At 37.3% G+C, this 26,805-nt stretch overlaps 1 protein-coding gene across 5 annotated transcripts in view; it reads left to right on the top strand.

The window, feature by feature from the left end:
- The window catches only part of TBC1D4 (TBC1 domain family member 4), a 182,717-nt gene that overhangs the window by 95,092 nt on the left and 60,820 nt on the right, over positions 1-26,805 (top strand). For 4 of the 5 annotated variants that reach the window (XM_019628687.1, XM_019628688.1, XM_019628689.1 and 1 more), the window contains exons 2-7: positions 7,491-8,081; positions 9,543-9,632; positions 16,258-16,362; positions 22,157-22,289; positions 26,193-26,284; positions 26,515-26,625. In XM_019628687.1, the coding sequence (XP_019484232.1) occupies positions 7,491-8,081; positions 9,543-9,632; positions 16,258-16,362; positions 22,157-22,289; positions 26,193-26,284; positions 26,515-26,625 (1,122 nt within the window). Of the gene's footprint in view, positions 1-2,666; positions 2,772-7,490; positions 8,082-9,542; positions 9,633-16,257; positions 16,363-22,156; positions 22,290-26,192; positions 26,285-26,514; positions 26,626-26,805 lie in introns of those variants that run through there. The other variant, XM_019628691.1, reaches the window with a different exon arrangement.

Consider the following 26,805-nt stretch of genomic DNA (forward strand, 5'->3'; position numbering starts at 1 on the left):
TGCCATCTATTCTCCACACAGCAGCCAAAGGCATCCTTTAAATACATAACTCAGCAGCCTTTCTGTCTCACTAAGAGTAAAAGCTAAAGTCCTTTCAAGGTGCTGCATGAGTTTGATGTTCCCTGTTCCCCACAATGCCTCTTCCATAAACTTGTACTCACTCACTCATATCCAGCCACACTGGCTCCTTGAAGTTCCCTGAACAAGCCAGGCAGATTTTTGCTTCAAGACCTTGGTATTTGATGTTCCATCTGCCTGGAATGTTCCTCCCCCAGATATGTGTATGGCTCATTTCCTTGTTGACCTTAGAATTTTACTTAAATATCTTATAGAGAGTCCTTTCTCTAAGATTGCAACTATTCTGCCACCCTTTCCAAATTTTTTGTTCCCTTTCCCTGTATTGTTTTTCTCCTCGGCATTTTTCACTATCTAAAATGCTTTGTATTTTACTTATTTATTAAACACCCCCTGCTTCAATTTAAATTTCATGAAAGCAGTGTTATTGAGGAGGTTTTCATTTCTTCCATCTCCCTACACAATGTAAATCTGACTTACATTTTTTAATTAAACATTATTTAATACTTTCGCTGTCCCAGCACTGTGTCAGGCACATTTGCACATTTAATTTAAATTTTCCAGCTTCCCTCTGGAATAAACATGGTACCTCCCATTTTGCAGAAGAAAAACCAGAGGGCAAGAAGAATATGGTGTCTTTTCCACAGACAATAATAGATATTGGAATGGGGCTTTAAGCTCAAGACCTCTAACTGCATGTTACTTACTTTTCTAATATACCATGCTGTGGACTAATCCACTTTTAAAATAATGACTTTGCTTTTGAAAGGGAATTTGAAAAGGACTGTCCTTTCCTGTCTGCCACCATCTAACTTCTTATAACCACCCCATCTTTTGTCTTGTTATTCTCATCTTTTCCTCTAGCACTAAACGCAGTTACTAGTCAGTCGAGACATTCCATTCTCTTAATCCAGTTGTGTGATTTCCTGGATTTCTTCTGAGTTACCCTCATATATTTTATGTCTGATCACTTTTGCAAATTTGGAACGGTCGTAAGGCACAAATCATATCTTCCATAGAGGGAATTCAATGATATGATGAGTCAATAGGAGGGAAGAACTTAGCTGAAAGGTTTAAGGAATTTCTCTCTGATGCTTAAGCTAACTCAGAAGCCACCAAGAAAGCAGCAGTTAGAGAGGAGCTGAGCCAAAAAAGAAGTTTAGAGCAAAGTGACTGAGAATATCTAGGAACTAAAGCCTGCTCTGAGAGGAAACTGTTTTGGCTTAAGCCCAAGATTCAAAAGCCAAGTAACTTGTATGACTGTGGTGTAAGTCGCAGAGACATTCTGCTATCTTTGGCCGCAAACAGTCCCATTTTTTGTAATCTCATTATTTTCTTCTTTCTTTAATTCTTCACTTTTGATGTAAACAGTTTGTTTCCACATCTGTAAAACAAGATAGTGCTGACCAAGTGATTCTAAGGTCATCTTTTGTTTTAAAATCCTGTAATTTTAATATCTCTATTAGTCTAGTTGATTTTTAATCTACACCTAGTGAAAACTAGACCTCTTTTTGATCTTCATACCAATTATGCAAAATATAACTTAAAATATTAATTTATATTTTTAGCTAAATACAAAGAATCACTAAATACTTTTGGATAAAAATGGAAATGATTTACAAATCAGTTTTATTTCTCATTAAGATTGTCAGACAGCCTCATCTTAAAAACGGCAAAACAGATTGATTCCAAAGTAACTGGGGCTGGAAAAACCCCATGGGTTCCTAGATAATGGTTAGCGTTTCCTTAATATGAACTACGTCATGATGTATGAATACCTTCTGATCACTTTCCATTGATTGAAAATAAGATTTTAAAAGCCACATAGAAATTATAACATTAAATGACCCATTTAGTATTTTCTCAAAATGCTGAGTTGACGTTAATAGTTTCTTAAGTAAAACATAATTAGAAAGGAAATCTACTCTCCCCCTAAAGGAATGCATTATTTCCAAAGCAAATTTATTTTTTTTCCATACTGTCTTTATTTGAGACGAGTTTAAATTGTTAGTTTTTTTCATTAGGCAGTTTTTTTCAGTTTACTTGAAATGTTTCCTAATGTTTTCCTCAATTTATTTTTTTACACTTTTTCCTTTTTTATATTTACTTACATTTTGCTGTGCATACTATAATTATGAAGATTAATAAGGAATCAAGCAGTTAAGCGCATATCAGTTTTTTTTGCTGTAAATATGTTTTAAGAAGCTTATTCTCACATTCATATTTGTATCTAATTTTAAATGTTTGCTGAGGTTTGTCTGTTTATCAATGAACTCTATGAGGAAAAAAGACGTTGTACTGTAGATTAATCTTCTCTTACCTTCAGTATTAATGAGTACTTGCATGCTTGCGATTATTTAAACAGCAGAAGAAAGACAATGGCTATCAAATTTAAAATGTTTCTTTTTAAAGAAAGCTAAACTTCTGCTCTGTGGTCCTAAACAATCAGTGTGTTTCCTGATTGCAGAGTCAGGAAATACTTTACTTTTGAAGCAATAACGGTTATTCCTGGACAGTTTTATAACTGGCTGCATAGTGATAACGTGGACTTTAACGAACACAATTAAATCACTGCTGACTTATTTAAAAAGAAAGAGAACTTCTTAAGTGTGACAGAAGACTAATACTGAGGATTAATCAGTTTGGTATATTCAATGCTCTTGAAGAAAGACCTTCAACTGGATTCCTGACCGAAGGTATCTTTCCTTGTGCTTTTAATGATCTAGATTTTTACCCTGTGTTTGCTTAGATCTTTAAACATTATTGTGTTGTAGTTGCAGAATTTGTTTTCTTCCGAAGTCAGGCAAAATATAATTTTGACATACCCCTGAATTTCTTGGAGTGTGATAACTAATTATGACAATATATGAGAAACAACAGCATGACAGTCAGGGATCTAGTGACAAATTTTTCTCTAGATTGAAGACTTGCTTTAATGTCTAAATTTTGATACTTGAATCTAAATTATTTTAGTGAGGTTACTGAAGTGTAACGACAAAATACTAGCTAAAGGTGGCACTGTGCTTTTTTGAAATATGAAGCATTTGAAAAACAGTCCCATTTATTTTATCATTTGTTGAATCGATAATTGTGTATTAATGGAAATGAATAATTTCAGTGACTTAGAATATTTCTGGCTTAATTAGAGATGAATTTTCCGTCTCCTTTTAATGTACATTATCTTGCTCCTATATTGGCATTGATGCAAAAATAAACCCACAGAAATTTGGATCTTGATGAGACCTGATTGACCATCTGTCTATCTAGTTTTCCTCACCCGCCCACCCTCTTGACTGGTGTGGAAACTCTGGGAGGCAGGATAGCAAAAACTTATGGTAAAGCTGGGGATAGAATTTCTAGTGTGGTAGAGTCTTTTTGTTTTGTTTTGTTTTATGTTAAATAGTATGCGCTGCCACAGAATAAAATCCTTGCCTTGAATTGGCATTAAATCCTCATCAGGCTGTGTGGGATATAGGCCGATTCTGAGCAATGGCGTTTTTCACAGTCAGGGTTTAAAAAACTAGAGTGCGTTCCTCCAGTGTGTAGCTTGAGGTGCTGCATAGCACCTGGAGACATTCCTGACACACACATTCACTTCCTAGTTGAGGTGAGCTCTGAGCACAGTGGAAAGCCATGGCTCTCCATTTTGGGGGCTAGCAGATCTCTTGAATTATCTACAGGAATTTGCTAAACCTATCTCACTCTCGAAGAACTTTTATCGGGTTCTAGGTAGTTTATTCACTACTGTTTATGTGCCTGTTTTCTGACAACAGCCACCCAATTTCTTCTGAGCACACAACACCTTCCCAGTGGTCATATGAAAGAGCTCTAGTAAGATACAAAATCACCACAACTCATGGTTTCACTCAAGAGCTGACAGTATAATAGAGAGAAAAAAAAAAAGATGTTAAAAAATACATACAAGGAATCAAATTCATTTAAAAAATATAAATATACATATAAATATATGTCAGTTAATACTATCCTATAGGAGAATACTGTTTTCTCAGAATAGGTTTATGTGCAAGTACTGGATAGAGATTTTATTTCTCTTGTGCTGCTTCTAATTGATCCCTTAAACATATCCTTCAGTAGAAGGTTTTCACGGCTCTCTGATAACTCATTTTCCCACTATGGATATTTTACTGTTCTTGCTTTATCAGTGTGCCCCTTCTGGTGTGAGCTCTGATTAGGTTGACAGGGGCTGTGTAATGTTAATTTTTATATGTGTCTTTCACGTAATTATAAGCAAACACAGAGCTGAGTGTTGTTAGATCAGTCTCCCAGTCAGTCTCTCTGCAGCCCAGGTCATTGAAAGCTGTGGTTAGTCATGACTTGAGAAAAGGTTGTATAGGCAACTAGAATTTGTGTTTTAGTGTGTAATTAACAACTCCAATTATTGGAAGATAGATTACTCAGTTCAGTCCAGATGATGAGCTTTGCTTGTATTATAAGATGGTCATTAACTGATTTATATTTAGGTGTTGAGCCTTTACTTGTGGTCACAAAGTGTCCTGTGAGAGTATATAGATTCAGCCACTAATCAGATCCTCATATAAGAGCTCTCGATATAATGGTAGAGAAAAAGTACAAACATGTAATATAGAGTAATTGACACACCTGAGGTTGAATCGGCTTTATTTGCAGCCTTAGTGGTGGAATATATAAGTCTAATACCACACCAAAATAATTTAAATATTTGTAACAAGATCAAAATTCTGCAGGTTCAAAAAAAAAATCCTACAGATAATAATTTCTGATTCTGCACTTTTGTAGAGATATGTTTGAAAATTTAGGAGCTCAATAGGTTGCAAACTCAGATGAAGTATTTAATTAAAATATGGTTTTTGAGGAAGAAGGTATCAGTCTATCAACTCGCTAGAACCATCCTGCCTTTTGTGGGGTTTAGGGTAAGCGAGCTCAGTCTCCATAGCTTTGGATATTATCAGGTACTAAAATAAAAAGAAAACGTCAGAGGGCTTAGGTTGCTGGTCATGCTTTAGCACAAAACACCTGACTTTTTCCCTGAGACATGTCAAGTGTTCAGGGTGAGTCAATGAAATGATAGTGTTTGGACTTTATTTTTTCATAGGAAATACTCATACCAGCCAGCTGAAGTTGTTGTGATTTTTAGACTGTGAATTCTCTGGCAATATATATACAAAATAATCAAATGAAAGAGAAGAAATTCTGGATTTAGAATTGGTGCCAGAAGATTTGAAGATAGACCATAGAAGTCTGAATGTGAAGCAACCCTGAGTATAAGATGATCTCCTCATTCTCCAAAAACAAAAATAAAAATTACCAAAACAGGTGTTTTTTTATTTTTATTTTTTGGTCAGTACAAATATTGAGGATCTAATATGTACCAGGAATTGTTCTAGGCTCTGGGGATACAACAAAGAAGAAATGAAAAAGAACAAAAAAGACAAAATAGAAACCACCATCCTCCTAGTGCTTACATTCTAGCAAATAAATTATACAGAATGTTAAAGGTGGTGCTATAAAGAGTAATAAAGTAGGGGGGAAATCCAGGGGAATGCTGGCTGTGTCAGAGAGAGAGAGAGAGAGAGAGAGAGAGAGAGAGAGAGAGAGAGCGAGAGAGGTGGAATGGGGGGTGGGTGTGGCCTCACAAGGGACTTACTTATCAGTGGAGGAGCATGGAGTTCAGAGAGCTTGAGGGAGAAGTGCGCCTGGCACTTTTAAGGAATAGCTAGGAGGCTGGTTTGGCTGGAGCAGAGTGCGAGAGAGGAGATGTAATTAGGAGTAAGGTCAGAGGAAATCAGGTGAGGCTGGAAAGATGAAAATCCAGGTTAACCCTCTAGAGGTCATATGGAGGATGTATAGCTGAAATGCATATTTAATATAGATGTATGTACATATGCAGATGGCAAAGGCTTTGTAGGACGTGGTAAGGATCTTGCCTTTTACTCTTAGTGAAATTGGGAGCTTGGAGGATTTGCAGGTGAGTATCATGACTTAAGTTTAAAAAGGATCCTTTTGACTTTTGAGAATAGATTGAAGGAGGCAAGGGACACCAGTAAAAGGTGATTGCAGTAAACTGAGTGACAGATGATGAGTAGTATTCCATTGTGTGACTATGCCATATTTGTTTATTCATTCCACTTTTTTCCCATCAGTTTTATTGAGATGTAATTGACATATAACGTTGTATTAGTTTAAGGTGTACAACATGACGATTGGATACATGGATGTATTGTGAAATGATTACCACAGTAAGTTTAGTTAACATCACTCATCTCACATAGTTACAATTTTTTCTTATGATGAGAACTTTTAAGATCTACTTTCTTAGCAACTTTCAAATATATAGTATTATTAATTATAGCGGTCATGCTGTATATGACATCCAAAAACTTATTTATCTTATCACTGGAAGTTTGTGCCTTGACCAACTTCACATATTCTCCCCACCCATACGTCCTTGCCTCTGGCAATCACCAGTTTGCTCTCCATTTCTAGGAGTCTGTTTCTATTTTATTTATTTTCTTAAGATTCCACATAAAAGTGAGATCATATACTATTTGTCTCTGTCTGACTTCACGTAGCATAATGCTCTCAAGGTCCATCAATGTCACAAATGGCAGGATTTCCTTCTTTTTTTATGGCTAAATAATATGAGAGAGAGACAGAGAGAGAGAGAGAGAGAGAGAGAGAGAGAGAGAGAGAGAGAGAGAGAGAGAGAGAGAGTGTGTGTGTGTTCTTTATCCGTTCATCTGTTGCCAGACACTTAGGTTATTTTCATGCCCTGGCTATTTTGAACAATGTTGCAGTGAACATGGGTAGAGATATCTTTTCAAGATTGGGATTTTGTTTCCTTTGTATACATACCCAGAATCGGGATTGCTGGATCATATGTTAGTTCTAGTTTTAATATTTTGAGGAACCTCTACACTGTTGTCCACAGTGGCTGTACCCATTTAATTCCCAGCAACAGTGCACAGGGTTCTCTTTTTCCCACATCCTCACCAGCACTTGTTATCTCTTGTCTTTTTGATGATATCATTCTAACAGGTGTGAGGTAATGTCTCATTGTGGTTTTGATTTGCATTTCCCTGATGATGAGTGAGTGTTTGCTTGATGACCATTTTTGGGTAGTTTCCCATTTGGGGGCATTGTGACTAAGGCTTCTGTGAATATTTGTGTATAAGCCTTTGTGCGGACATATGTTTTCAGGGCCTTTAGCCAAATCTCTAGATGTGGAACAACTGGGTGGGAGACAGGTCTACGTTTAATTCCTAAGAAACTGCCAAACAGTTTTCTGAAGAGGTTGTGCCATTGTACATTTCTGCAGACAATGTATGAGAATTTCAGTTGCCCCGCATCCCAGCGGGCTTTTGGTCTTTTTGATGGTAGCTGTTCTAACAGGTGTATAATGTAACTTTCTTCTCCAGGTTCCTGATGTTATCAGCAGCATAAGGCAGTTGTCTAAAGCTGCCATGAAAGAGGATGCCAAACCCAGCAAAGACAGTGAGGATGCCTTTTACAACTCTCAGAAGTTCGAAGTCCTGTACTGTGGAAAGGTGACCGTGACCCACAAGAAGGCCCCGTCCAGCCTCATCGACGACTGCATTGAAAAGTTCAGCCTGCACGAGCAGCAGCGCCTGAGGATCCAGGGCGAGCCGCGTGGCCCGGATGCCCGCAGTGACCCAGTGGTCTTCGAGGTCGAGGGGCCCAGTTCACCCTCAGATATTCTGTTGGAGGAAGGGGATGGCGTCAACAACACCCACCCCGTCTTTCCAGCCGTGCCCAGCCAGCCTGGTGGGCTGTCCAGCTCTCGATTCTGCTTCCCTGAGCGGATTTTGGAAGATTCTGGCTTTGATGAACAGCAGGAGTTCCGGTCTCGGTGCAGCAGCGTCACCGGTGTCCTGCAAAGGAAAGTCCATGAGAACAGCCAAAAACCACAGGCGCGAAAGAGACACGCCAGCGCGCCCAGTCACGTACAGCCCTCGGACTCAGAGAAGAACAGAACCATGCTGTTTCAGGTGCTGTCCTGGCGGGGGGCTCTCGGGCCTGTCATCGCCCATGGCTAGACAGAAGCAGCCAGGCGTCCGGCTCCTCCCACTTCCTCATTCTGCAACAATCCAGCCTTTATTTCTTCCTCCCTGGGAAGCAGATAAGGCAGATGGAGCGAGAGCAAAGGAAAGGAGAGAAGGGCTGGCAGGCAGACATGGAAGGTGGATTGTAAGAAATGAAGGAGCCGGACAGGGAGCGATGGAGAAAAACGCAATTAAAATAAAGGAGCACCCTGGAAAGCTGGTGGAAGGAGTAAGAATAGAAGATTACTCTTAGTATCACCAGCAGTATGCCTTAAGGGGATTCTTCAATAAATGTTGATTTTATAAAAAAATAACTGCAGAAAGCTAATTTTATAAAAGATTTAAAGATATGAATCTGGAGAGTGTGATTAGGCAGGGAGGAGAAAGTGTTCTAGAGATTAAAAAAAGAAAAGTCCAGAGGCACATCAGTGTATTTTCAGATGAGACTACACACAAAAGAGAAGGTTAAAGACACATCATAGGGCTGATAATTTACTGGATCGGTGATTAAAAAAATAATTTGGCGCAGGATATTTTATAGGTGTATGTAAAAGATACATCTTAATTCTAAAAAGAGCAGTTTTTGAAGTTGTACAGGGTATAGAAAATGTCAAGTTCCACTTAAAAGAGCTTAATTTGTAACAACGTCCTGTAGAGGTTCTCTAATCCTCAACTTGTAAGATTTGAGTTTTCTTTAAAAAATGAGTGGCTGGCCTTTTATCCCATTATAAAGAATCCAGTAGAAGGAAATTCCACAGCGTGCCTTGGTAAACAGCCCGTGTGTGTAATATTTGCTTTATCAGAAGTTCACAAGTTCTTTACTTTTGTTTTGTCCTGTTTTGTTTTTGATAAGTCTAGGCATGTAATTAAAGTATAGTTTTTTCTTTGGTGATTTGTAAACCGTTTCGCCTCTTCTTTGGACTATCAGACTCATTCTTTTTCTTAGCCACAGTCTTTGCTGTTAATTTTTCTGAATGGTTGTTTAGTTTCAAAAATTTTAACTTGTCTTCCCAATGGCAAAAGTTATCTTTTTGTTGACCATTTGGGAGAAAGTATGATTATAAATATCAAATAATTTGTAATTTTAGAAATCATGGAGTAAGGAAAGGTTGCATTTGTGTGTGGCTGTGTGAAAAGACAATCACTTTTAATCTGGAAAAAAATGGTTTCTTGTCTCTTGTAAATTAGGACCAACATAATTTTCATGAGTTTTAGCAAAAGGAAGAAATGTTATGAGGCAGCTGGTATTTGGAGTTAAAATATTGGTTGGATTGGATGATGAAGCATGTGTGAATACGTATAACTGGATGTAGCATTTGAGTCTATGTTATAGTTGAATATTTAATTGTGAATTAAGTTGTTAGGTCCTTGTGAGTTGAAATTAATTGGAATGTTTTCATTTTTCAGGTTGGGCGATTTGAAATTAACCTCATCAGTCCAGATACTAAATCAGTTGTGCTTGAGAAGAATTTTAAAGATATTTCTTCTTGTTCACAGGTATGTATTGAAATGGATCAGACTATTTGAAGAAACCAACTAAATCTTGTTTCTGAATTAACCACAAAATAACTGGGTTTAAACCCCTTCAAATTTTACCATTTTTTTTAATTTTTATTTTTTAAGTGGATTTGTCTTAAACAAAGAGTGTTTATGTGTTTGTGTCTATGCCAGTAACAAAATCCTGTACCGGTTTCTCAGTATCATCATAGTTTGTTCTCATTTCCATCAACCCTTTCTACTCATAGCATCACTTCAGCAAATTTCTTCCATGATGGAATTTTTGTGGTGGAGGGTTCTTTTGAAAATACCTTCATAGATGATATTCCTCAGAATCTTGGGCCTGTGGGTATTACTGAGTCATGTTTGCTTTTCATACCAGAGTAGGCAGTAAAAGGAGAACTAGTACTTTCGACTTCTATTCATGTAAATTTTGAAAAGAAGGTTTTGGTATATTTTTATTCTTTTGTTTATTTTCAATTCACAAACTATGTACTTGAAAGTTTTCAAAATAATTGATATAGCTAAATGTGTACATTGGGCACAAACTAGTGTCCTAAATACCATAGTAATAGTTTAGAATATCTATCGAAAAGTTAGAATTACCTAAATACCGGGGGTGCCTAGTAAACGTATACAAGTGGACACTTTGGTCAACATTGCTCAAGCAGTAGTTCGCTGTAATCAGAAGTGTCTGGACGATGATGGTAACCACTTTGAGCACCTCTTGTAATTGCAGAAGTCAAATGTGACTTGTATTTATCTTTTGTTACCAGTATATATTGAGTGATACAATTTTAATGCAGTTTTCCTTTCTTAAACTTTGTATATATTTTTTTGGCACCCTCTGTTATATTGTAAACATAGAATGTTTGAAGATGCTGGAGTAGAGGGGGTATCTAAATGTAAATATGGGAGGATTAGAAATGCAAGGATGCCTCTGATGTGGTCACTGGAATAGAGAAGGATTAACTTCTTTCCGAGCAAGGTGACTTAGATGTACCTTCAGGGACCTGGATCTTCTAAAGATCCCTTCCTATATTTTAATGTTGAAAAATTAAGACTGCCTTTTAATAAAATTTTGGAGTTAACATTCCCATAGGTATGATATTTAGATATTCTTTCCTTTGAAAGTGACCAGCTTTTGTACATCTTGTTAATTATTCAGCTCAGCCTCACTTAATGCTGTTTCCCTTCTGAGAGTCCCTGCAAGATCATAAGCTCTGTGAGGGCAGGTGTCTTATGCTATGGTGTCTTATTCTGTAGGGCATATCAGAATAAGATGTGTTAAGACAGAGCTTAACACTTAGGTATTCAATAAATGTCAAATGGATATTTCTGCATGTAGGGACTTGTGCCAGTTTCTAGTGAGAGAGTGGTGTACAAACTAGGGTAGTTCCTGCCCTTCAGAACATGAAGAGTCATCCCAAAAACTTGTGCCTCTTGTCCCACACAGTCCCCAAGCTTTTCAGTAAGAAAATTAGCAAAGCTCATTGAGCATCTAAAGAAAAAAAAAAGGGCGCGCGAGAGAAAAAAAAAGAACCAGCTAAACCAAATATATAAAACTGGCAGTTCAAATGTGATTTTTGCTCCCCCACCCCTTTATTTTTTTAAAGGAAGCTTTCTATTTTGACATTTTGGTCCAGGAAAAGAATTAAACAAAAACGAAGGTAATTTGTGGAAATGCCTTTGATTGGAATAATTGTCAGGTTAACCCTCTGCTCCTCACTGAGTGGCCCTGTTCTTATTACTTATTTCCACAGACTTGAACTGATATAATGTGGCCACATTCTGACACAGGCGTGTTTTTAAAAACATGCACACCTATGGGCTGGACGAGTGGCTCAGTTGGTTAAGAGCTCACTCAAGAGTGCAAGCTCTGAGTGGCAGGGTCACTGGTTCAATTCCCGGCCCAAGCTGAGCTGCCAACAGGTGGCAGGATGGCTCAGCTAAAAAAAAAAAAAAGAAAGAAAAGAAAACAAACAAAAACATGCACACCTATAAACGTTTCTTTTTTCAAAGTCTGTAGGACTGTCCCTGGCAAGCATGTGGAATAAGACAGTGGTTTTCTTTATTGGAAAGAGTACCTTTGACTGAAAGCTCACTGAGCTAATGAGGTCCTATGAATTTTTCCCATTTAGTACTAAGCTAGTAAAAGATATATATGTTTTTATTATTAGCTTCAGGTGTACAAAACTATATAATGATTACGCATTTACACCCCTCACAAAGTGATAGCCCCCACAAGTCTACTACCCATCTGACGCCTATATTCCCTATGCTGTACTTTACATTCCATGACTATGTGCGTGTGTGTATAATTATAATTGACATTGAATATTTTATATTAGTTTCAGGTGTACAGTGTCCTGGTTACGCATTTTTAGAATTTGTGAAGTAATCCTCTGATCAGCCTATCACCCATCTGACACTATACATAGTTTTTACAATATTATTGACTATATTCCCCATATTGTATTTCACATCCTCCTGATTATTTGGTAACTACCAATTTATACTTCTTAATTCCTTCACCTTTCTTACCCATCCCTTAACCCCACTTCCATCTAGCAACCATCAGTTTATTTCCTGTATCTATGAGCCTATTTCTGTTTTGTTTTTAATTTATTCTGTTCTTTAGATTCCACACATAGGTGAGATCATATGGTATTTGTCTTTCTCAGCCTGACCAATTTCACTTAGCATAATATCCTCTAGGTCCATCCATGTTGTTGCAAATGGTAGTATTTCACTCATTTTTGTGGCAGAGTAATACTCCATTATATAAATGTACCACAATTTCTTTATCCAATTGTCTATCGATGGGCATTATAGTTGTTTCCATGTCTTGCCTGTTGTGAATAGCACTGCAGTAAACATAAGGGTGCGTATATCTTTTCAAATTATTGTTTTGGATTTCTTTGGATAAATACACAGGAGTGGAATTGCTGGGTCATAAGGTAATTATATTTTTAATTTTTTAAGGAACCTTCATACTGTTTTCCACAGTGGCTGCACCAATTTGTAATCCCATCAACAGAGCACAAGTGTTCTGTTTTCTCCACATCCTTGTCAACACTTGTTGATGGTTGATTTATTATGTCCATTCTGACAGGGGTGAGGTGATCTTATTGTGGTTTTTATTTGCATTTCTCTGATGATTAGTGACGTTAGCATCTTTTCATATGTCTATTGGCCATTTGTATGTCCTCTGTGGAGATGTCTATTCAGATCCTATGCCCATTTTTTTATTTGGATTGTTTGTTTTTTTGGTGTTGAGTGTATGAGGTTTTTAAAAAATAAATTTTAGATATCAAACCTTTATCAGGTGTATCATTGACAAATATCTTCTCCCATTAAGTAGAATGTCTTTTCATCTTGATGGTTTCCTTTGCTGTGCACAAACTTTTTAGTTTGATGTAATCCCATTTGTTTATTTTTTCTCTTGCTCCCCTTGTCTGAGGAGATATATCAGTAAAAATATTACTAAGGGTAGCATCTGAGAATTATTTTCTATATTTTCTTCTAGGAGTTTGATGGTTTTGAGTCTTACATTTAAGTTTTAATCCATTTTGATTAAATGTATTATATATGGTATAAAAGGTAGTCTAGTTTCATTTTTTTTTTGCATGTATCTGTCCAGTTTCCCCAGCATCATTTATTGAATGCACTGTCTTTACCCCAATGTATATTCTTACTTCCTTTGTCATAGATTATGTGACCATATAGGTATGGGTTTATTTCTGGGTTCTATACTCTGTTCTATTGATCTATGTGTCTATTTTTATGCTAATACCATGCTGTTTTGATTACTGTAGCCTTGTAGTATAATTTGATATCAGGTAGTACGTTACCTCCAGCTTTGTTCTTCTTAAGATTGCCATGGCTATTCAGGGTCTTTTAGGGTTCCATATAAATTTTAGGATTATTTGTTCTAGTTTGTGAAAAATGTCATTGGTATTTTGATAGGAATTGCATTGCATTTATATATTTTTTGGGTAGTATGGACATTTTAACTATATTAATTCTTCTTATCTGTGAGCATGGTATAGGTTTCCATTTATTTGTATCTTCTTTAATTTCTCTTTTCAATATCTTAGGATTTTCTGAGTACAGGTCTTTTACATCCTTGGTTAAATTTGTTCCTACGTATTTTGTTTATTTTTTTTTATGCAATTGTAAATGTGATTTTTTTTTACAATTTCTTTTTCTGATAGTTTGATATTGGTGTATAAAATGCAACCGATTTCTGAATATTAATTTTGTATTTTGGTACTTTACTAAATTCATTTATTAGTTCTAATAGTTTTTTGGTGGAATATTTGGGGTTCTCTCTTTATAGTATCATGTCATCTACAAATGATAGCTTTACTTCTTACTTTCCTATTTGGATGCCTTTTATTTCTTTTTCTTGTCTGATTGCTTTGGCTAGGACTTCCAATACTATGTTGAATAAAAGTGGTAAAAGTAGGCATCCTTGTCTTGTTCCTGATCTTAAGGAGAATGGTTTTAGCTTTTCCCAATTGAGTATAATATTAATTGTGGGTTTGTCATACGGCCTTTATTATTGAGATATGTTCCCCCTATTTCCACTTTACTGAGAGTTTTGATCATACATGGATGCTGGGTTTTGTCAAATGCTTTTTCTACTTCTATTGATATGACCATATGAATTTTATTTTTCATTTTGTTTTCGTGGTGTAATGTTAATTGATTTGTGGATATTGAACCAACCTCTCACACCAGGAATGAAGCCCACTTGATCGTTGTGTATTATCTTTTTAATGCATTGCTAAATTTGTTTAGCTAACATTTGGTTGATGATATTTGCATCTACAAGTATGTTCATTAGGGATATCGGCCTATAGTTTCCTTTTTTTGTAATGCCTTTGTCCGATTTTGGAATCAGGGTAATGTTGGCCTCATAAAATGAGCTTGGGAGACTTATCTCCTCTTGAATTTTTTGGAATAATTTGAGAAGAATAAGTTAATTCTTTTTGAAATATTTGGTAAAATTCACCTGTGAAGCTATCTGATTCAGAATTTTTGTTTGTTGGGAGTAAAATATATTCTTTAATCGTGAGTTGTACCAGATGGAGCTGACTTTTACCTCATGAATTGTAACCTCACTCCTTCTTATTGACTTTTTAAAAATCAGAGTTCGCTATTTTTTCCATATCCATTGGAAAGACTGAGTTTATTATTACAAGAGTAGTGGTTACCATCCTCAGACGTGCCAGGGACTATTATTGATATTTCTTAGCTCCAAATGTCAAAAATTCTTAACAATAAGTGCCATTACTACTATTTTAAAATGAGAGATGGGACCTCATAAGTATTTATTAGCAGCCCAGCACAAGGTTTCATACCTAGTAGATGGTTGAACTAAGATTGAAGCACAAATCTGTGTGACCCCAAAGCCAAATTTTTTTTTCATTGAGATTTGTTTCACTGCAGGAGAACTTTAAATTTTTTGCCTGGCTTTTCAAAATCTTATGCTTACTATTAACATAACAAGGTGCTGTCTTCTAATTGGTATGTATATATTCAGGCTGACAGATTCACAGATGATTCTGATTTTTTTTAAAGATTTTATTGGGGAATTGAGGGGGGCGAACAGTATTGGGGAATTGGGGAAGGGGAACAGCCATTGAAGTTGTCCCTTAATCTTAGTTGTGGAGGGCATACCTAGTTCAGCTCCAAGTCTAGTCACCATCCGGCTGCCCGGCTGCAGCTCATGGCCACTCAGCTCAAGGTGCTGTGTTCAATCTGAGTTGTGGGTAGGCGTAGCCCACCTTCCCATGCAGGAGTCAAACCGGCAACCTTGTTGTTAGGAGCATGTGCTCTCACCAGCTGAGCCATCCTGCCACCTGTTGGCAGCTCAGCAGCAGCTCAGCTTGGTTGCAGCTCACTGGCCCATGTGGGAATTGAACCGGTGGTCCTGTTGCTCAGAGCTCATGCTCTTAACCAACTGAGCCACTCGGCGGGCCCAGATTCTGAATTTTTTATTAAATATAGCTAAGGTTATTTAGCCTGCATTCAGGAAGTATGGTTATTGATTTGCGAATGTGGATAATTGATATCTGCAATAATTTCTTTAATGTATTGTCTTCTAACAGGTGTGGCTCCTTAAATGCCTCTAAATAGATAAATATTCTAGTATTTTTAATGCATCCTTTAGGGAATTGCATGACATTTAATTAGAGCATTGCCAGTTGTAGTTTTTCTGATTCTTAGCCTCATGTAGATAAGAACAAGGTTTATGATGAATCATCAGAGTACCTATTCTAAGAACACCAATAAATTGAAAACTCCATTACTTGCAATCACTGAGTAGCAGTTTTATTACAAGAGACAATGGATCATGCCATCACATTTTTCCATCTGTGGCCCTGACTAAACAGAGTGTTTGTCTGAAACAAACAAACAATCTGGGTTTTTGCTCTCACCCTTTATTTTATATATCAAAAGACCACCATATAAATTTGCAATGACATTATGTCCCCTGTCACAGTGTTGTAAGGAGAAATTCATTGAAGTATCAAAGCATAGAACTGCTGTTGGTTTCCACAGTGTTGAGTAAAAGGACATATTCTCATAAACACCTCACTTCTTTCCTTTCCAGGGTATAAAGCATGTTGATCACTTTGGCTTTATCTGTCGGGAGTCACCAGAGCCTGGGCTGAGCCAGTATATCTGTTACGTGTTCCAGTGTGCGAATGAATCTCTGGTAAGTGGTGTGATTGCTGTCTACGTCCTCCTGTCCACGTAGCCGGCTAATGGGAGATTCTTCTTTTATGAATCCAAGCCTCACATAGGAAAAACAAGAGGGCATTTAGAAATACAATCCTGCTCTTTTAAAGTAGCACAACAATAGAAAAAAACAAAAACCAAATTGTCACGGTAATTTTTAAGCCTAGATACTTTGTTGAGTTAACAAACCCAATCATACGACCAGGACTATTTTTAAAAGGTAGGAAAAGGCTAACAATAGGAAAAAAGCTGTTACTTTTTCTATTACTCATGTAAGAAGATAAGGAAGGCCCTTTACTTATTCTCTTAATTGCTGTAACATCTCAAGACTAGATAATGCTGATATCAATACAGCAGAGAATGATTTTTTCCCCTTCATTTCATTAGTCCTTGTTTTCATTTTTAAAGTACTCTGTTCTTTATGGTCTTATTTTAGCCTTCATTTTCTTCTGTGGAATTTGAAATTCAATTGTTCTCTCCAACACTCCACTACCTTACCCTATTTATGGGCATAGTTGGAGTTTGAGAAGAAATATGTAAGGCAAACTTGGAGATACATCTTTTGACTAAAAATATGTTGATGTTTTTCCTTAAAAGTTTTTACTTATTCTTCCACTTGTGTTATCTCTCCTAACCATTTTAACACTTTGAAGAAAAAGATTTCCTTAGCTATATAATCTTCCCACAAGCATTTCTCCCAGGGAAACACACAGCACTTAGACATGTACAAATACGCCAGGCCGACTTCTCCTTATTGCCTTGCTGCATGCTGCCATCTTTCCTGAATAACTTTCCTTCCATATTCCCAGTGTTGACAATGAGTTTAGGAATAATGATAAATGGGGGTGAATTGGTACAAAAGGCACTTCCTGAATAGTGCCCTCTGGGTCTCAACCTTTTCCTCCAGGGAATATAGTAGTTTTATCACTAACAGTTTCTTTCTCAAGGGAGTTCCATTTGAGTTTTGTTCTCACTCTAAATAATTAACCGTATTTTTGAAAAATTCACATGTTGATATCCAGGTGATCACTGTGTAATCTTTTCAGTTCAGGACTCGAGATAGATATTTGAGTGTTGTTATTATGTAAATGATAGTTGAAGGCATAAAAGCCATTGAGCACCCAGGGGGAAGAGCAAGAGAGAAAGCCCAAGAGAACTAATGACCCAACAGTGGAAAAAGCCAACCAACTAAGAGTTAGGTAGAGAATGATAATGTAGGATAATCTACCACTCTTGCCCACTCCTCACCCAGCCCCTGCCCAGCTCACCCCTCACTCCTTCCCTCCTCTGTCCCCCTTCCTGTCTGAGGCCGATTCTCCCACCATGGTCTAGATTCTTTACTCCCCTACCTTCCCCAAACCTGTCATATATCCCATATTTTATTTTGGCAGCTCTATTTACCCAACTTCCCAATTTAGAAACCATAACTCATTCTCTTTTACCTTCCATATCCATTGTTAATCAAATCTTATTAATGCAAGATAGAAATGCCCCTTATGTCCATCTCTCCTCCTTTTTCTCTCCGTGTACACTCTGAGTCAGGGCATTTATCTTCTTCGACTATTACATCAGTGTCCTAACTAGTCTCATTGCCACTGATTTGATCTGCCATCTGTCCACTTCGTACGTGATGCAACACCTTTCTTTCTCATAAAACGTCCTCACCCGAAACCAGGGTATGCCTCCTTGTTAAGGGACAAAAGTCTGGATTGTCTAGCATGGCAGAAGGGCTTCCTTATTTCTTTTCCAATCCCCACCAGAATGCCTCACCCTTTCATGACTGTGTCCTCACACGTGCTGTCCTGTCCCCTAAGCTGTTGTCTAGGCTGGACCTCAGAGGCTGGTGTGGTGACTGGTGTGGTGTTGCTTTTTTTTGCTTTGCTATTGAATCAACAAATGATTTGTGCCTGGGACGCATGAGATCAAGGATTTAAGAGAGTGGCTGGGACTCACAGAAGTGCAGCTGAAATTCAGAGGTCACTGTTGGTTCTCACTTGGAGGGAGGAGTCTGCCTGTCAGAGGAGGCGAGGGCTAGGACTCACTGGTTGTATACTGTCAGTTGGGGAAGGCGACCGTGTGGGCCCCAGGAATCCGCCCCAACACTTATGATGGAGTTTGTGCCGTGCTTTCATTATCTTCTTTCACATTCTCTTTCCTACTGTTTCATTGGCTGTGAAGCAGGCCTGCTCTTGTTGTACTGTGACCTGTTGGCTACTATGTACTTTTTAGGACCTCGCTTAAATATCACATCCTAGTCATGCCTCTTTCTCAGGATTGAGTACTTTAGTTGCTCTGTCTTCAGTGCTGTTGCTATACACTTTATTCATAGGTCTCTAACAGTTCCTGCAAATCCTCACACTTATTTGTTCACAGCTTTCTACTCCATTAGATTGTGAATCCCAGAGGTTAGGACCATTTGTGTTCTTGTCGCATCTCCCAGCGTTTCTAGGATAACAAGTGCTTGTGAAGTGTATTTTGAGTGATGGAGTGCATCACTCTTAACTTCATGCAATCATTTTCTGGGTGCTGCTTAATCTCTGCTTACTGGATAATCTATAGTAAAAGGAATACCATGTGAAAACTTATTTGCAACCCTTTTACATGTTTTGTTTGTAGTATTTAGTTTACTCATTTTACCCCCATGCATGTAGAGTGAGTTTTGGAAACAGGGATTCAGAGCAGAAAGCCTGGGAATGTGCTGCATTTTTCCACCTTAAGAAGCTCTGTGACTAAGGCAACAGACTAGACTGGCTGAGAATGTCGTCCCATCACATTGAAGCTGGATCAGAATCTCAGTTTGGCACTGTTATTTTTAAAAACAGGCCCGTGCTAGAATTTTTGAAACCCTGTTTATTCTACTTTTGTCAGAAGGCATCTTAACCGAATAGTGAGGCATCAGAACTGCAAGCTAGAAGAAAAGTTAAATGTAAATTTCCTGCATAATAGAGGATGGCTCAAGCAGCTGACATATGGAACAAAACAGTCAATTAAATATTACAGGTCTAAGCAGTGTTATGATTGATGTGGCTTGGCAGTTGTGGGAGACAAAGCATTGCAAAACCACACGTGCTGACTTCCCTGAGAACAAAGAATACACAACTAGCATTTTCTTTTCCTTCTTGGTAGCAGTTGCTATGAATTGGTAAATATTGGGTTGTTGGAAAATTCGTGACACATTTTTACAACGAAAAACATAGAAAAAATATGTCATGACTTTTCCGACAACCCAATAGTATAGTGTTCTGATGGGCCATAGAGGGTTACTCAGGAAGTTCAGGTGCTCAGTCTGCCTTCCTTCCTTCCTTCCTTCCTTCCTTCCTTCCTTCCTTCCTTCCTTCCTTCCTTATTTTTTAAATTAGCTGTAGGCAGGTAGCTTAATTTTATTTAACCAACCCTTGAAATTTGTAGAAAATATCATTTCTGCTTTCTCCAAAATTGGTTTAAAAGGTGTGAAAAAAAATGGGAGTTACTACTTATAGACAAGGAAACAGTCAAACTCCACAGATGTAGAAAACAGTATCTGTGGGGCTGGAGAGGGTGGGGAAGACTCAGGCTACCAAGACCCAGGTTTAGATTTTTCCAGAGAATTAGACTAGATAATCTTTGGAAGTTCTTACACATTCTGTGATTACTAGACTTATTCTGAAATGCTATAAAATACCTGAGTTTGGTGTATAAATGTTTATGAGCATTATCTTCATTATAGATTTTCCCTTAAGTGTCACAAATTAGCTATCTTTGCCCCATCTCATACTTTTCACTGGAAATTTACTTTTGCCTGATGGTAACGATAAACATACATACTTCCTTTTGGTTTGCATATGATTGATTTATCTTTACCCATTTCTTTACTTCTAACCTTTTGACATGACCTATAATTTTTTTGTTGTTGTATCTAGACTAAAACAATTAAGTTATTCATAGTACACTAATTTGAACTTGTAGTTGCTCTGCTCCCATAATAGTATATATAGGCCATCTGGGGAAAAAATGGTGGATTTAAAAAAAGGTAAAATGTTGAAAATTTCAGAAGTCAAAGTTTTTAGTAATCTTTGTGGCTGCGAGAAATGGGTAGCCACATTTCAGACACCATTGAAATGGCTTTTTGTTTGTATCTAGAAAAAGATTAAAAAAATATGAAAGTTTAGTATTTCCATTGGAAGCCTTTCACAAGGCAGAACTACTAAGTAACAAATAATAAGCCTACATGAAAACTAAGCAGATGGGTAAGCCCTTCAGTGCCTTAAATAAACGAGAAGCAAGAAAACAGAAATATACACCTGCATAAGTAATTAAAATTGGTTTTGCATACATAACAAGGCAAATGAAATAAAAATGCAAAGGCATTAAACCTGTAGTGCTTTTATTTTCTAGAATTAGAAGACTTTACTTTTAAATTATAAAAGAACACATTTTATGAATAATTCATTTTTATTCATGGAGTGATGTGAAATTATTCAGAAGCCTTTTAAAAGTTGTTAATATACTAAAACATAATTGAATAATGACTGGCTGCTGAGTATTTGATCTCTCCTTTTGGTAATATTAGAAGAATAAAGTCTCTTTTTGTTCTAGGCTTCTCATACACTCAAATTGGAAGTATACGTAGATTAAATCCTTTAAATATTAGGTTATCTTAATCCATGCCATAGGGGACGGGGAAACGGAGTATTAATATATATGGCGATGGAAAGAGAACTGACTCTGGGTGGTGAACACACAATGTGATATATAGATGATGTATTACAGATTTGTACGCCTGAAATCTATGTAACTTTGCTAACAATTGTCACCCCCAAAAACTTTAATTCAAAACAAAACAAAACAAAAACAAACTGGTTTACAAGCATGGGGAATGGTTTTGAATACCTAAGCTAGTTCTGTTGAGGCTTTTAGTACTCCCTAGCTCTCCGTGCAGATTTTAGACTTTGATATCAGCTCTACAGTGGGTGGGAAAACCACTCCTTACACTGATGTTTGTGTCATGGAGAAGGAGACATGGCCTGAGGTCAGTTCAATAGTACATGAGGATGAACTGGTAGTTGGACCTGGAAGAAGCAACCAGGAAACTAGAATGCTAGATTCAAACTTACTGATTGAGTCACTGGAAGAGCAAGGAAGAAAGTAGCTGGCAGTGTTCAGGATGTTGGCTTAGTGTGAGACAGGGCTGTTAGAGAACATGATGCCAGAACGTCTCAGTGGCACGAGCCAGAAGCCAAATGATAATAAATGAGAAGCCGTAGAGATAAGACCAGCAACATTATTTAAATTGAATTCATTTCCCCCCAAAACTTTCCTTAAATACATTTTGTTTTTCACATTAAAAAGGATCCCGAAGGATAAAGTAAGTAGGATGCCTAGTAACACAATTGAATAGTAAACCTATTTTGTTGCTCCCTATATATTGCAGACAAAACTTCTGGTGATCTTTTTCTGATAAACTACTTAATTAAACGGGGCCCTGGTTGACTATCAATTAAACTGTCTGTAATAGCATAACACTTAGTGGGATTCAAAAATAGCAAACAAGTAACAGCTCGGTATTATATTACACACATTAAAATGGTCTTATTTCATCCAGCTTTCAATTACATATATCATTCAAAGTCTAACTTCATGACAATATTTTCTCTCTACCAATTCTGTCGTCATCTAGATTCCATTATTTATTATTTAGTCAGCATAAACAAGGTCTCACATGGCTGTTGGGATTTTAATATGTTACCATGAATGCAAACTTTTATAGACCTGAGTTTTGTTTCTTCTTGTAGGTCGATGAGGTAATGCTGACTCTGAAACAGGCTTTCAGCACGGCAGCGGCCCTGCAGAGTGCCAAGACCCAGATTAAGCTGTGCGAGGCCTGCCCTATGCACTCTTTGCATAAGCTCTGTGAAAGGATAGAAGGTACAGTATAACTGGGCCTTGGCAAAAGAGGAGTTTGCTTTGGCGTTTGAGAACTGAGAAAGTCGCTACTGTCATTGAATGGTTCTTTGTTTCGAGGTGAACAAGAGCCCAAAAAGTCAATTCTCACGTCCAGTCAGATTTGTGCTGTCCGTCTCTCCTAGGTGCTTTGCCTTCCCCCGCATCCCCCGTTTCTTTGTCTTTCTTTTTAATTTTTAATTTTTTTTTTCCTGAAGGCTGACTTAAGGAAGGGGCTTGCATTTCCCACAGTTCTGCGGACTGCACTGTGTACATAGGTACATAGTGGGAACTGACCAAATATTTATTAAATGAATGAAGAAAGGCAAAACCATCTCAGAATGTCAACTCTTTATTTAAGCCTTTCTTTTCTTCCCCTTCTGACTTGACATGTATGCATTTTCCCTAAAAGTTTAGAACTGGAGTGAAACTTAGGTGGCTTTTGAAGGACATTTGAAAATGATGGAGATAATTGATGTGATATCAAAGAACAGGTTTAAAAAAGTGTGTTTTGGTGAGGGCCCATGAGGGAGTGGTGACTCTCTGACTCACCTCCCCTTTCTTTGTGTTATTTCTTACTAACAAAGAAAGTTAAAAACTACTGCAGGAAAGGGGAAACACAATTTAATAAATACTTGCTGAGCATCTGCTATGTGCCAGGCAATATGGTTGGCACTGGGAATCCAGAAGTGATTGAGATGTGGACTGTGCCTTCAGAAAGTTCACAGTCTAGAGTGGAGGACAGGAATGTGAGCATATCAATGCAATTCAGTATGACAGGTGTTATGATGGGTGGGAGGGGCACATCTCAGAACAAAGGAGGGAATGGCCTCGTCCTTGTCAATGCCAATTGCGATTTCTATTCAATAAGCAGCAGAATCATAGGCACATGGCAAAATTGATGATAAATAACAGTGTTTATTGAATATCTATTCAACTATGTGATCAAGGACTATTTAAATGTAATAGTTAGATTTTAAAATTTGTAACTATAACTTTACAGAATGCACATTATTTTCAAACATTTGAAAGAAGATATTGACAGATTAAATTTTATACAAATTTAAAGTTTTTATATAACCACTACTTCCTTGGAAGTTAAATGATAAATGACAGATGAGGAGATAACATTGGTATTCACAATTTGTAAGAACTCTTATTATCTATTAGAACAAGATAAAACCACCAATAGGAAATTATGCAAATCATATTAAAAAACCTTTCTCTGAAAAGGAAATGAAAAGATCCAATAATAAAAATGTGAAGATGCTTAACCTCACTACATGTCAGACATGAAAATGAAAACGACAGTGAGATACTCATCAGGTTGACTGTTGGTGAAATTGTAGGGATATTGATACACATATGTGATACTGATGGGAATGTAAATTAGTATAACCATTTGGGGGGACAATTAATAGAAACTCACTACCCTAAAATTGCACATACCCTGCTAACTAGAAATTCCATGTCTTCATAAGAGAAACTCTTACATAGGTTCAGAAGGTGACATTTACAAGCCTGTATTGGTTGTGAATAACAGAGAATTGGAAACAACCTAAATGTCCATCAGTAGCATAATTTAAGTTTGTTCATATAATGGAACAATGAATGGGAATGAATTTCTACTTTTTATCAACTTAGATCCATCTTAAAATTATATTATTAAGTGAAAAAATAATTTGCTGAATAACACATATACTTTGATGCCATGTCTGGAAAAATAATATAAAAAATAGCATAAAATAAATTAAAAATACCCTATATTTCTTTAAAATTTTTTTTTTAATTTGGTCTACTTTTAGATTTACAGAAAAGTTCCAGAGATTTTCCAAATATTCTTTCCCCATTGTTAACATCTTCTATAGCCCGGTGCAGGGATCAGAACAGGATGTTAACACTGGTACAATATTATTATCCAAGCTAGACCCTTCACTTGATCGTCAGCATTTTTTTCACTCATGTCCTTTGGTTTTATTGTTGTTGCAGGATTCCAGTCAGGATCCTCCGTTGTACGTCGTCGTTATTTCACCCTGGTCGCCCGCAGTCAGCAAGTCTCCCTCAGTGTTTCCTTGTCTCTCATGACCTTAACACCCCCAAGGAGTGTTGCTCAGTTACTTTGCTGAATGGTCTTCAGTTAGGCCTGTCTGATGTCTTCTCACATTGGTCCCTCCTCCCTGCCAAGAGCATTATAGGATGGCGCTGCCTCCTTATCCTGGGCTCATGGGATTGATCACTTTTATTACTGGTCATGTTGGCCTTCTCACCCGGTCAGGGTGTTCTCAGGAGTTTTCCACTGTAAAATTACTATCGTACTCTCTGGAATTAAATATTTTAGTGAAGATAGTTTGAATCTACACAAATATCTTTTTCTCATGTCTTTGTCCCCTGAGTCTAGCATCTATCAAAGGTAAATTTAGCTCTATAATGTTCTAATATTTCTAAAATGTAGAACTTATTATATTACTTGAATAATAAAATGTAAAGCGCACACACACACACACACACACATATATTTGTACATATATAAATACATATATTTAAGGGAAAAAAACTGGCAGCAAACATGCCCCAAATGTTAACAGAATAATGATAAGTACTATTTTCCTCTTTGAATTTTTAGTTTTCAAACTTCCTGCTACAGAAATAAGGTATTTTTATGTAGACAAAGCTAAACACTTAGGAGTAAAGAAGGAACTTTGTCTTTCTTTTTTAAAGCTACATTGTAGGTGTGTTTTAAACTATTGTTTTCTATTATAGAAAAGATGTTTTAAACTTTTATACAAGGAGTGTATCAGAAGCTGGGCTAAGACCATAGGGAGCGTTAGCAGACGGGAAGGACTCCGTTTATATGTACGTGTGTATAGGGCTAGACCTCAATTTTGTGGCATCAGACGTGCTTGTAGTTTTAGAGACCTTTCTAAAGAAAAAGAAGACAAATTATGAATCCAGAATTAGCAGGGCCCCTCCCAAGATCTTGAAGGGACTCTGAAACTTAAGCTTCCCTCGCTTTACATTATGTATATAGTTGCCTGTCAGTATCACTAATTCACTAATCAGTTATTCCAAAACGGAGAAGCAGGAGGTGAAGTCAGACTCACGGTGGTGGAGGGGGCTTGTATAATTGGAAAATAAACTCCAGCTGTTTCCAGTTTTTCTACTGAAATAAAGGACTCAAGAGACTACTGGGCTATGGATTTCATTACATATTTCAAATAACTCGCCTCTTGGCTTCTCCCCTTTTAAATCTTTTATCCTCCTGGGCATGTTAATGAGATACTGGAATAAACAACATAAAATAAAACAAAAACAATCACATGAATCAGTTTCAGAATATGTGCCTAAGGTACCTCTTATGTAGACTTTGCCAGCAGATAATCAGCTATGATAGTGAGTGGCGTCACACCATCAAAATAGATTTTAGTGCCTGCTGTGTCTGTATGTGATCACAGGGATGTACAAATGGCTTCAGGATCACTGACAAGGGGCCATTGATTTTGGTGATGAGGTTATACATTATGATTTTTTTTTAATTTTATCGGGGTACAGCCATGGGCATTGGTTACACATTGCTTTCATGCTACAATGGCATAGTTGACTCTTTTAGGGAGGGCGCAGCTCACAGTGGCCCATGCGGGGATCGAACCGGCAACCTTGGTGTTATCAGCACCATGCTCTAACCAACTGAGCTAACCGGTTACCCCACCATTATGTTTTAATCATTTCACTGTAATATTCCAGCCAAGGTTTGTTGTAGGCAGGAACACATCTCCTTGAGAAGATTTAACTTCAGAGCCTGTTGGTGAAGGGACAAACAGCAATGTGTTATATCTTCTTCAATCTCTGAATCTACACTCTGTTTAATACTTATCCTATCATTCCCCTCAGGTCTCTACCCCCCAAGAGCCAAGCTGGTCATCCAGAGGCACCTCTCATCACTGACAGATAACGAGCAAGCTGACATCTTTGAACGAGTTCAGGTAACATTACTGACCATTCTTACAAATAAGATATAAGGGATGAGAATTGGATCTTGTTTTCCTAAGTTCCTTTTCTCATTTCTCTATCTGAAGGTAAAGATATATATCCTATGGTATTACTTGATAGTCTCTAGAATGCCACGGTTACTTTTGCTCCTAAGAGCAATGGAATGCTTAGCTTTATTTATGCTTGTCTGCCATAGTGTGCTCTTGGTTTGTCTGTTCCACAGAAAATGAAGCCAGTCAATGACCAGGAGGAAAATGAACTTGTGATTTTACATCTGAGGCAGCTGTGTGAAGCCAAGCAGAAGACACACATTCACATCGGGGAAGGCCCCTCGGTGAGAAGGGTGTTTTCCCTTGACCTACTTTTGTTTTGTCTTTATATTTAGTCAAAATATCACAGAAAATGGGAAAGGAGTTACCTTCCTTTGTGTTCTTATCTTTAGGGCTAAAGTGCTATCAAATTTATTTTTCAGCATTTTAGGAGTTTTATAGGAAATTTTAGCAGGTATTGGCAC

This window comes from Hipposideros armiger, unplaced genomic scaffold, assembly GCF_001890085.2.
Source record: "Hipposideros armiger isolate ML-2016 unplaced genomic scaffold, ASM189008v1 scaffold_806, whole genome shotgun sequence".
NCBI lineage: Eukaryota > Metazoa > Chordata > Mammalia > Chiroptera > Hipposideridae > Hipposideros > Hipposideros armiger.